General features: G+C 41.7%; 1 protein-coding gene across 1 annotated transcript in view; it reads right to left on the bottom strand.

Annotated features, from left to right (window-relative positions):
- ME1 (malic enzyme 1) overlaps nucleotides 1-13388 on the bottom strand; it is a 157961-nt gene that overhangs the window by 126654 nt on the left and 17919 nt on the right. Inside the window, exon 2 of the mRNA XM_069974700.1 lies at nucleotides 3715-3848. Coding sequence (XP_069830801.1) covers nucleotides 3715-3848 — 134 coding nt within the window. The remainder of the gene's footprint in view (nucleotides 1-3714; nucleotides 3849-13388) is intronic.

Below are 13388 nucleotides of genomic sequence, written 5' to 3' on the forward strand. Positions count from 1 at the left end.
TTCAGGAGCTAATGACAAGCTGGAGTTTCCTCACAAAAATTGTGTGTGTACTGTGTATGTGTGCCTGCCTGCCTGCCTGCCTGCCTCTCTGTGTATGAGAACTGTGGATGTCTATATGCTGTGTGCACGTGTATGTGTGTAAAGTGGGCTTATATATGTAAGGTGCACAGTGTGTGTATTGTACATGTAAAGGATGTATGAATGCATGTACAGTATATGATATATGTGCAGTAAGTGTATGCATGTAAAGTAATTGCATATGATGTATGTGTATGTGTAAATGTGCAGTATGTGTATATGATGTATGTATATATATATATATATTATAGTGTATGCATGTTCAGTATGGGTGTATATGATGTACAGTATGTGCAGTGTGTGTATAGGGTGTTTGTATGTATGTGCAGTGTGTATAGGGTGTGTGTGTGTGTGTGTATGTATATGGGGTGAATATGATGTATGTGCAGTGTGTATAGGGTGTGTGTATGTATATGGGGTGAATATGATGTATGTGCAGTGTGTATAGGGTGTGTGTGTATGTATATGGGGTGAGTATGATGTATGTGCAGTGTGTATAGGGTGTGTGTGTATGTATATGGGGTGAATATGATGTATGTGCAGTGTGTATAGGGTGTGTGTGTATGTATATGGGGTGAATATGATGTATGTGCAGTGTGTATAGGGTGTGTGTGTATGTATATGGGGTGAATATGATGTATGTGCAGTGTGTATAGGGTGTGTGTGTATGTATATGGGGTGAATATGATGTATGTGCAGTGTGTATAGGGTGTGTGTGTATGTATATGGGGTGAATATGATGTATGTGCAGTGTGTATAGGGTGTGTGTGTATGTATATGGGGTGAATATGATGTATGTGCAGTGTGTATAGGGGTGTATGTATGTATATGGGGTGAATATGATGTATGTGCAGTGTGTATAGGGTGTGTGTGTATGTATATGGGGTGAATATGATGTATGTGCAGTGTGTATAGGGGTGTATGTATGTATATGGGGTGAATATGATGTATGTGCAGTGTGTATAGGGTGTGTGTGTATGTATATGGGGTGAATATGATGTATGTGCAGTGTGTATAGGGTGTGTGTGTATGTATATGGGGTGAATATGATGTATGTGCAGTGTGTATAGGGTGTGTGTATGTATATGGGGTGAATATGATGTATGTGCAGTGTGTATAGGGGTGTGTCTATGTATATGGGGTGAATATGATGTATGTGCAGTGTGTATAGGGTGTGTGTGTGTATGTATATGGGGTGAATATGATGTATGTGCAGTGTGTATAGGGTGTGTGTATGTATATGGGGTGAATATGATGTATGTGCAGTGTGTATAGGGTGTGTGTATGTATATGGGGTGAATATGATGTATGTGCAGTGTGTATAGGGTGTGTGTGTATGTATATGGGGTGAGTATGATGTATGTGCAGTGTGTATAGGGTGTGTGTGTATGTATATGGGGTGAATATGATGTATGTGCAGTGTGTATAGGGTGTGTGTGTATGTATATGGGGTGAATATGATGTATGTGCAGTGTGTATAGGGTGTGTGTGTATGTATATGGGGTGAATATGATGTATGTGCAGTGTGTATAGGGTGTGTGTGTATGTATATGGGGTGAATATGATGTATGTGCAGTGTGTATAGGGTGTGTGTGTATGTATATGGGGTGAATATGATGTATGTGCAGTGTGTATAGGGTGTGTGTGTATGTATATGGGGTGAATATGATGTATGTGCAGTGTGTATAGGGGTGTATGTATGTATATGGGGTGAATATGATGTATGTGCAGTGTGTATAGGGTGTGTGTGTATGTATATGGGGTGAATATGATGTATGTGCAGTGTGTATAGGGGTGTATGTATGTATATGGGGTGAATATGATGTATGTGCAGTGTGTATAGGGTGTGTGTGTATGTATATGGGGTGAATATGATGTATGTGCAGTGTGTATAGGGTGTGTGTGTATGTATATGGGGTGAATATGATGTATGTGCAGTGTGTATAGGGTGTGTGTATGTATATGGGGTGAATATGATGTATGTGCAGTGTGTATAGGGGTGTGTCTATGTATATGGGGTGAATATGATGTATGTGCAGTGTGTATAGGGTGTGTGTGTGTGTATGTATATGGGGTGAATATGATGTATGTGCAGTGTGTATAGGGTGTGTGTATGTATATGGGGTGAATATGATGTATGTGCAGTGTGTATAGGGTGTGTGTATGTATATGGGGTGAATATGATGTATGTGCAGTGTGTATAGGGTGTGTGTGTGTGTATGTATATGGGGTGAATATGATGTATGTGCAGTGTGTATAGGGTGTGTGTATGTATATGGGGTGAATATGATGTATGTGCAGTGTGTATAGGGTGTGTGTATGTATATGGGGTGAATATGATGTATGTGCAGTGTGTATAGGGTGTGTGTGTATGTATATGGGGTGTATATAATGTATACACGGGGGGGCTACCAGCAGGGAACATTAAACCACCTGGGATGGTGGCCAAATGGAGTAGTGTGTGTGTGTGTTAGGGATGTACGATGCACTGAAATATTGATACTACTATCGATATTTCGGGCAAAAAAAACGATTTGATACCAGGATTCCAGGTATCAATACTTTATGTTAAGTTGTGTAATAGAGCAGCTTAACATAAAGTATAGCGCAGAGAACACGGCTGGCGGCTAGCTGAGTGCCAGCCATGTTCTCTGTGCCACCCCCAGCCCCCTAGTGTCACCACCTCGGCCCCGCACACTGTTTGAAAAAAATGCTTAAAAATACAAATATAATGCCCTCCCCCCCCTGCGGCTATGACACTAGGAGTTGTGCACAAGGAGGTATGCTGGGAGTTGTTGTGCACAAGAAGGTATGCTGGGAGTTGTTGTGCACAAGGAGGTATGCTGGGAGTTGTTGTGCACAAGAAGGTATGCTGGGAGTTGTTGTGCACAAGGAGGTATGCTGGGAGTTGTTGTGCACAAGAAGGTATGCTGGGAGTTGTTGTTATGTTGGGAGGCTACTGCAGCAAAACTGCAACTCTGCACAACAACTCCCAGCATACCTCCTTGTGCACTACAACTCCCAGCATACCTTCTTTTGCACTAAAACTCCCAGCATACCTCCTTGTGCACAACACCTCCCAGCTACCTCCTTGTGCACAACAACTCCCAGCATACCTCCTTGTGCACAACAACTCCCAGCATACCTCCTTGTGCACAACAACTCCCAGCATACCTCCTTGTGCACAAGGAGGTATGCTGGGAGTTGTTGTGCACAAGGAGGTATGCTGGGAGTTGTAGCGCAGTCATTGGGGTTACTAACTTCTGCACTTCTGCTCCTTTGCTAACCTTCGGGCCCGTGCCCCCGATGTTTTAGGACCCTAGCAACGCCCCTGTCTCCCTCCATTATAGACAGATGCTGGAGGTATTGTGATAACAACAAAGAAAACATACCATAACTTATAAAATCATCCATAAATTATTTTGAAGTGACCAGATTTTTTAAAGAGTGTAAAATAGAAACTGATATGAACTGCTGATAGTAACCAACTCCATAGTAACCAAACATGGCTCCACATCTCAGCTCTGGTATAAGATAAGCTGAGCTGTGACTGGTTGTTTTGGACAGTTCACACAATTTTCTGTTGTATTTTACCCAGTTTGATAAAATTGGGCCTATTAGTTGTCTTGTTCTTACCTGTCAAGGTCATTCTTCTGTCTTTCATAGTTTCGGAGCACGCGTAAAACCTGAACGTCTTGACTTAGGAAGCAAGGTGGTAAGAGTCCATGGATGCCCAGCTGCAACCTCTCCTCAAGAGAGAAAGCCATCCCCTAGTAATAGAAGAAAAATACACACAACTTGAGTCATTTGTGTAGATGGATAGTATATAATGAACGATAGAAAATTAACATGAATCTAAACCTTTGATTATTGGTTATGCCATTACCCTCATATCACCAGCTGTAGTAAATGGGGTCACCTTTCATAATGGATTATCAGATGGCTTCAGGTTTAGGTGAGATCTTAGACAGCACCGCTCTTGTCTCCAGCTGGGTCGGGGTTTTGCTGCTCAGTTCCATTAAAGTGAATGGAGCTCAATTGCAAACCGCACCTGAACTGGAGACAAGAGTCGTGTTGTCTCTGAAAGAAAGTGGCCATGTTTTTGTAGCACTGGATAACCCCTTTAACTATTTATTACATCTGGCGTTTCTAGCGCTGGGCTTAAAAATGTCCCTGCCGCACCAATGCTTGATAGATTAATTTAGAGGCGCAATGCCTCTACACAAATCTCGTGCATAGCAGTGTCCACACATAGTAAAACCTACACCAGTTCAGAGCTGGCGTAGGTTTCTTTAAAGGGGTATTCCACTTAAGAACAACTTTTGATATGTTGCTGTCCATGGTGAAGCTAACAATTCCTTCCATACTTGTTATTATCTATTCAGTCTCATTCCACCAGTTCTCAGCTGCTGCTTTCTGCTGAAAACACAAAAATCTGTGTGAGCCTTTGTCTCTGGCTGTCCCTCCCACCCTCCCTTCTGAGACAGCTAATGTAAACAAGTCCCTGACAGGCTGTATCTCCAACATTGTAGCTTCTTTGTAATGCTGGGAGCTCAAGTTGCTGATGAGCGCACAGTGAATAAAGGGGTACTCCAGTGGGGGGGAACTTTTTTGCTGGGACCGGGGACGAGGTGGCCGAGGGAAAAGACGTCCACTCACCTCCCCGGTTCCAGCGGTGGGTCCCACATTGCGGCGCTCCGGTACTCGGTTCCCGGCTGCTTCCTGGTGTCTGACGTGACGTCTCAGGTCCGCTCAGCGAGTCAGTGAAGGAGGCGTGATCTGAGCGGACTTGAAACGGATCGCGCCTCCTTCACTTACTGGCTGAGCGGACCTGAGACGTCACGTCTCGGGCCCGCGTCAGACACCAGGAAGCTGGAACCGGGGAGGTGAGTGGACGTCTTTTCCCTCAGCCACCTCGTCCCCGCTCCCAGCGAAAAAGTTCCCCCCCGCTGGAGTACCCCTTTAACTTTCCCAGCATTACAAAGAAGCTACAATGCTGCAGATAAAGCCAGTCACGGACTTGTTTACATCAGCCGTCTCAAAAGAGAAGGGGGAGGAGGGGAAGACGGAGAGTAAAGCTCACACACAGATTTTTGTGTTTTTGGCAGTGATGTATAATAAAGAATAATTGACAACTACACATTTCTATACTTTATATTTCATGATGAACTTTGCTTCAACTGTCCGGGAAACAGAGAAGCATAGTTTCAAATACGATTCTATTCAATCTGGGAAACAAGTTACCCATTCTTCTATATTACAGTAATTGATACTTATTTACCCTGGAGAAAACGACTGGCCAAAATACAGTTCTTGCATCGAAGCAAATATATTATATAAAAATAGCAAAGAGCATATTGTGTATCCCAGAGCATCAATGGATAAATATATAAAACATTGCTGAAAAAAGGAATGCATAAAAAAAAATCAAAAAAACAGAAGACTTTATTGGCCGGTAAGGGCATTAGTAATTATAACAACAAAAATGACTAGCTTAATACAGTAGATACTCTTTTTCAACATTGAAATTGCAACAAGGAGAAGAAAAAGTCATGGAATTATGTAAATCACAGGATCGAAAAGCATGTTAATAATATGGAAATTATTAAAAAAAAAAATGGAAACAAAATATTGAAGACGTCTCCATTTATTTATGATCAAGTATGGGCGATAGGCACAAAAATACATGTACTTAGGTGCCTTGGCATGCTATAAGTGAGGATAATGGGGTATTCCACATAACTTTTCATATGTTGTTGCCCATGGTGAGACTAACAATTCCTTCCATACTTGTTATTATCTATTCAGTCTCCTTCTCCCAGTTCTAAACTGCTGCTTTCTGCTGAAAACACAAAAATCTGTGTGTGTCTGAGACTGAGACAATTGATGTAAAGAAGTCCATGACTGGCTTTATCTGTAACATTGTAGTTTCTTTGTAATGCTGGGAGGATTATTCTGAGGTCAAGTTGCTGGGTCCATACTAAGTTTTTGCAATCCTTTTTTTTTTCATCCGTTGTTGCAAAAAACGGATGGAAAAACAGAAGCATTTGTGTGCATCCGTTTGGTTAGTTTTTCTGTTGACTTCCATTATAAAAAAAAAATGGATCAAATCGCATCTGTACCCAAAAATGTAGCTGACCTTATTTTTGTGTACGTTTAAAAAAAAAGGGATGCGTTTTGATCCTTCTTTTAATAATGGAAGTCAATGGTAAAACGGATCAATACGGATGCACACAAATGCATCTGTTTTTCCATCTGTTTTTTGCAAAAACAGATTAAAAAAAATGCATTGCAAAAACATTGTATGAACCCAGCCTAATCGATTTTATATATAATTGATAATTTTTTTTAAATGTGCTTAATGGGTAAAAAAATACTTTAAAGTTTAAAGTGTGACTGTCGTTATAACTTTCGAAATCAACAGTAGATGTGGGATCCTGCCTCTGCCACTGACTGGCTGCTCAGGCTTGAAATGTCACGTCTCAAGCCCGCGTTCAAGACCAGAAAGCGGGTTGAAAGTGGCCGGGCATCGCGGACTAGAACAGCGCAATTCAGGACCTGGCGCTGGAACCGGGAAGGTAAGTGGACGTTGTTGGCCCCATCCATCCAGAAAAGCCCCCTAGCCCGGAGTGCCCCTTTAACACAGGAATTCCAGTCAGTAGAGTCACGGCTCAATGTGTCCATCAATCACATGACTGCCTTCTCTCCGTGAGCACTCAGATGGCCTGGGAAACGCGGGACTTTATGTGTTTAGACTCTTTGGGGGGAAAAAAAGTCAGAACACAGGAAGTTCAGTGTTTTCCATAATAACTAAAAAAATGCCACAAAGAGTGCCAGAAAACATGCAAAAAGGCAGGAAAAACTGGTGCCAGTTTTTAGATGTTTTTTCAGCCCACAAAAAATTCCATGGAAAATATGTGTCTGAGGTAAGCCTAAAGGCCAGCTTCAGTATTATATAATAAAAGTAAGATTTCTTCTCCTTGCACAAATACATCACATGCTATTCCTAAATATAGAAGTGAATTAATTACAACCAAAATAGCACCAGTATTCTATAAGGAAAGCTATGCTTCAATGAGAGAAGACAAGTGCAACTGAAAACTGAACGTGTGCAAGTATTTTTTTTTTTTTTTTTATTAGGGAGAGAACTCAGCAATTGCAATCTAGTGTCTAAAAGGGGGATTGCTTTTTATTACTATGAAAACATTGTCTTTACTATAGCCAGTGGAATTGCACGAAATGGAATTTTTATACACCGAATCTGCAGCTGGCCAAATAAATGCCATCACCATCCCGTAACATAAATAGAAATAATCCACAATGGACTGTGGAAACACTGTCTTCATTCTATAGAAGAATTGTAGGTAAGGTGGCAAACTGAAAAAAAAGGGGAGACCATGTTACCGCTTTTAACTTTTTTCTGTATGTGCACAAGGATTTTGTGGTCAGCTGTGACTGACTATCATGCCCGACTTTTTCTTTTACCAAATTGGGTCAAATTGTTTACGTCATGGAACAGTAACACTCTTTATGTGGCCTTTAAAGTGAATATGTCAAATACATATTTTTAAAAATTTTCCTGGATTTGCGTAGGAAACTACTAGAATAGAGCAAACTTTTTTAAAAGTTCAATTCAGCAGGTTCGCCAAACTTTAATGTAAACTTTGGGTTTGCCCGAACCGAACTTTAAACAAACCGAAGTTCGCTCATCATACTTACTTGTCTGTAATCCCCCGGTGTCCTTCCTCTCCAACCCTGTCCCATCTTCTCCTGTGACAGTCCACTCAGCCAATACTGTCCCATCCCAGTCAGCCAGTCATTGGCTGAGCAGGCAGTCACTAAACAAGCAACTGAAGACATCAGAGACCCTCAAGAGGACACAGGGGGAGCGTGTACAAGTCAGAATATGTTTATTTTTTATTTTTTAGATGTGCGGCCGCCATCTTCCTAAACTTGTTCTGAACTTTGCAAACAGTTCGGTTCGATAGCAAATGAATTCTGTTTATCCTGCAAGGAAAGACTAGAAAGGTGGTAGCAGTGTTGGAGAACCCCAAGACATTGGGGAAATCAGCAGCAAAGAGGAGTGAGCTAAATTTAAAGTGTCACTGTCGTGAATTTTTTTTTGCAGAAATCAATAGTCCAGGCGATTTTAAGAAACTTTGTAATTGGGTTTATTATCCGAAAAATGTATTTTTATCATGAAAAAGCAGTTTGAAGCTCTCCCCCCTGTCTTCATTGTTCTCCTATGGAGAGAGCTAAAGAAAAGACCAAAACAGGACAAATCCCTCACCAGTTATCTGTTCTGACCATCACCAGTGACCTGTCTGAGCTCGGATAACAGCTGTCACCCAGCTCCGTGCCTGTAATCCTCTGTTATCTGCTTTCTGCTGCCGGCTAACTCCCTCCTTCCTCCTCCCCCCCTCCCCTCTCCCTAGAGCAGACAGGGTACGTCTCCTGCAACAAGTCACAATTTTCAGATTTTTCAGAGTGGATGAAAAAGAGGAAGGAGGGGGGGGACCTGGGAAAAGGCTTTTTACATGCAGATAATGGCAGATTTGGCTAATAAACCCAATTACAAAGTTTCTTAAAATCGCCTGGACTATTGATTTCTGCAAAAAAAAAAAAAAAATACGACAGTGACTCTTTAAGCCTTGAAGAAGACTACCTAGGGCTACATCCAACTTCTTCAGCCACCTGTCAACGAATGCTGAGAGTTTGGGTCCGGACGAACCTGAGCGTGCTTGAGGTTTGCTAATCTCTTAACACAAGTCTTGTGGATCTATATAGACTGTTCATAATATACAGTAGTTGGTGTCTCTATAGACAGTATACCTGCCTTAGAACCCACTTTAAGCCAGTTTCACACTAGCATAAAATGGGTGCATTTTTGAGTGTGAGTCTGATGACCTGAACTGATGGCCTTTGCTTTGGCTGTCCAGGCATGATGGGAATTGTAGAGAGCTGAATGTTCCTAAATGATCCTGAAGTGTCCTAATGAAACAGGCCTTTTCTAGAGATAAAAGAAATTACAAGACTCCAAATAAAATCTCAATGGTAACACCACCACCACTTTATTTTATGAGCACTGATCCTCTCTATTCTAAATATTCCCAGATCTCCAGGCCAGCTAGACTCATTTACAAACATTTTCAATACTCAAAGCTCAAGACAACAAAACCAAATTAATATAAACTTCACTGACCAAATGGTTCTTTGTTGTTTTTATTGTGTTTCCCTTTAGATAACCCATCAAAATGTGTTGACATGAAATGAAACGAAATAAGAAAATGGAGAGCACACGTGTCTGCAACATGCAGTATTTGTGGGCTGAATGTAATCGTACTGGAAGAAACTATATATTTTTGAAGTCATGGCCATCAAATGATCAAACAGACAGTGTACTATGCAACATAACACAGTGTACTGGAAAACCATGAATGTCCCCAAGCCTTTTCTTACCAATGTTTTGGTAATGAGTGGCAATTTGTAGGGTGTATACAATTTGGGTTTTGCATGAAAGTGAACCAAGGAGCAGGGGGGCTTATGGATTGTGTTCAAGTACTACCTGAACTACGCATATAGAGTTAGCAGTGTTGCCACAATGAGACCACTTTACTAAGGTTTCCATGGCCAGACGACCAAGCAGCATTGAAGAAAAGCTTATGGTGAGTGGAGTGGGTAGAAGAGAGCTTTTATGTGGGACTAGAAGCAGAGATGGTCAATCCAGAAGGGGAGAGACCACACCCACCACTGACATCACACAGTGGTCACCTGGTCAAGGACAGGAAAACAACAGCCTCTCCTGAGCAGTATAGGGGAAAGGAGACACTGTCGTTTCATCTCTCTCTCTCTCTCTCTTTCTGTCTTTTCAATGTATCTATGTAGATGAAAAGAAATTCAAATAAAAGCAACACTCCCGGATATAGTAAACAAAGATTTATTTAGCTCATGTGTAACAGCAGCGATCTTTCAGTTCAAGCAATATGAACCTTTTTCAAGCCAGTAAGCGGGCAGTGGGCAGATACTACAAAACATAGGTGAGTGCCTGGCAGTTGGATCTGAGGTGCAATGCATGCTGGGAGATGGTGGTTCCTGGCCGTGTGCCATGATGTAAAACTGGGATTATTTAAAAGTTTGAATCTGGGACTATGAACAGCGTAGACAAGCAGGGAAAAATTCAAACAATTAGTGGAGGTTCGGTGAGTGCACCTATATGCTTTTTGTGTATTTTATTCTTTTTGTGGGATTGTTGACATTCCCCTTTAAAGGCCCACACAATTTATAATATTCAGTTCCTGCCCTGACTATTGACAAGCTATTAGGTGACCCATCAGCCCCCTCTAATAACTAGCTATAGACCTTTGGGTCCTGATCCCCAGCCACGTGTGATAGCTGCCCCTATAACAACTCTACCGTGCACCATGTGTGTGGCATAGCCTGTAATATTTTCCATTAAAACAGACAGTGCCGATAATTGGGAACTGGGCAGCTACATGTCTAACTTTACAAAGACATTACTAGACCCGGAATGGGCAAAGGCATGGCAGGAAAGATGTTGGACAAAGTTAAGTAATATGTTATTATAAAGTAATCCAAAACTTCCAGCACTAGTATCAAGCATGTCTGATGTGCCGCTTGTGTTTTGACAAAAGACAAGTGTTTTGTTACTAAAACAGACCGTGACACGTGGTCGACTTTTATGTGAAACCTGAAATGTTTCCAACAGTAACATCAGAGGCCTGTGTTTAAACTGCTTTTTTGGAGGAACTGAGGAGCCATTGGCAGTCTATTTATTTTAGTTTTTGTGCTGAATTCTTGGTGCTATGCCGTGCTAGGAATTCTACATATGTTGAACTGTTTCTTTGCACTGGGAAAAAGAATAGATTTCTTACAGACTGGATCAAGATTGGTGAAGGATCCTGAGAACAAACATTTGGTTGTGGCCGACTCCCTAGTAATAGTTATATACAATCTGTCACCAACTTAAAGGTTACCTGTCACAATGATTGTGCCGATTGGTGTGCAATCTGGGGGCAGGCTTGCCTACCCCTAGTGCGACGATCTCCCTTCCCCTCTGTGTTGCGGCTCCATTAGAATCAATGGTGCCGCATGCCAGAGGGGAGGGGAGATTGTCACACTGGGGGACAGCGGGCCTGCCTCCAGTGCTCCGGGGCAAGTTGGTGCTTAGGACTAGATTGGCACGGTGCATGTGAACCTGGTGGCAGTTCAAAATAAGAACCCCGGCAGTGTTTAGCACCCTACCACTTGCTGGAACAAGTAGGGAGAAGTTTCTCTCCCCCATCTCTCATTGCTGCAAGAGACAGACACTATAGAAGTCTAGGGAGTCTTCTGAAGTGAGTAGACAGACAGGGAAAAAAAGCTCTCATTCTAGTGATAAGTGGGGGTCTGAACTCCCAGACCATGACCAATGAGACCTTTTGACTTGTCAAAAGTTTCTGAAATAATAGTAATTCTTTAAGGCTGCAAGCTTTTAATTGAAATGATTTAATACAAAGCCAGGAGCAGATCATCAATGGAGAACACATATTACAGGCAACCAATTTCCTAATAAAAATTATAACGCTATTAATCCACTTTAATATATCTCATAACACACTTTGCTAATGCACGAAATCCGCTACAGATCTGTTACGTGTGAATCCACCCTTAGTCTTTTTTTTTTTTTCAAATACATTCCAGATTCATCAAAGGGTATAAAATATAGGCTGGTATAAACTGCCCACAGCGACCAATTACAGCTCAGCTTTCATTTTACCAGAGCTGTAAGCTGAGCTGTGACTGGTTGCTGTGAGCAGTTTACACCAGTCTATATTTACACCCTTAAAGGGGAAGATTTATTAAACATGGTGTAAAGTGAAACTGGCCCAGTTCCCCCAAGCAACCAATCAAAATCCACCTTTCATTTTCCAAAGAGTCTGTGAGGAATGAAAGGTGTAATCTGATTGGTTGCTAGGGGCAACTGGGCCAGTTTCACTTTACACCATGTTTGATAAATCTCCCCCTATGTGTCTTCTAATTTACTGTCATTCTCTTGTGGTGTAATATGGTTTGCATACAGTATACATAAACCAATGTAAATGAAAAGTCTAATAGTACTGTAGATTCGCTACAAGTCAATATACAAATGTAATACGTAAAAAGTCCTATAACACGAGCAATTCAAAAAATACATTAGAATAGTCACATTTATTAAAAACATAAAAATGACCAGAATGGTTTTCTGAGTGAATTGTACATTTTTGGACATATCAGCTGTTTTTTTTTTTTTTTTTTTTGCTAAATAAAGACATTACTCACAAGTCTAAGAGTGCAAAAAATGAACACTGTGATTCACCTTATTCCACAACCACAAAGTCTACAGACATGGATCCAATTGCTTTATAGTTAATCCATTGCATACAATCAAGTTTATAAGAGAAAATCTATATCATCAATCAGACACAAGACATGAGCGCCAGCATCATCATCATTACAGAACAAAGCAAGAACAATAAGCCACATACAGATTTCTAATGCTGCTGTAGGGACACGTCAGCACTTGTCATACATGTATCCAAGAGCAGTGTCCCACTAGGGTCCCTGAGGGGCCTTTGGTTGGGTGTTGTCCAGCTAGTTCAGTGCTGTACATATGATTGTATTTTTACTGTTTTAGGCCATGTTCACACAATGTATATTTTCGTAAAAGTATAGCCGTTGTTGCCGATTGCAATAACGGGCGTGATTAGTACAAAAATATATCTTACGTTGCCGTCTATGGAATCCTGGCTGGAGGGTATACACATAGTATACCGTCTGGGATCTCTAGCCACGCCGCAAAAAACTGACACTGACAGAACCTGTTAGTGCACACAATGAAGCACACGGCTTCGGCCGTCCCTCATGCCGGCCGCCCTCTACCGCGTCATCAGCTACTTACCTGCGATCGCTGCTGAGCAGCTGATGACGCGGCAGAGGGTGGCCGGCACGAAGGACGGTCGGAGCAGTTCGGTCGGCCGCCCGAAGATTACATCATTGTCGCAAGATGGCGGACGGGGGTCGACACGCATCAGGTGAGTATAGAGCACTACACTTCCGGGGGTGGCGTGGGTGGGGGGAAACACGGGGAAGGGGGACATTCTCTAACATAACATACATTACAAAGTTGTATAACTTTGTCATGTGTGTTATTTAGTGAATAATTGTTTAGTGCCGCACTATCTCTTTAAAACCACAGACATTCTTTTCATGCTGCAATGAAATGCATTGAAGTCAATGGAAAAACCGTCGTTGTTTTCACACAATGCATTGAA

Source organism: Dendropsophus ebraccatus, chromosome 6 (assembly GCF_027789765.1).
Source record: "Dendropsophus ebraccatus isolate aDenEbr1 chromosome 6, aDenEbr1.pat, whole genome shotgun sequence".
NCBI lineage: Eukaryota > Metazoa > Chordata > Amphibia > Anura > Hylidae > Dendropsophus > Dendropsophus ebraccatus.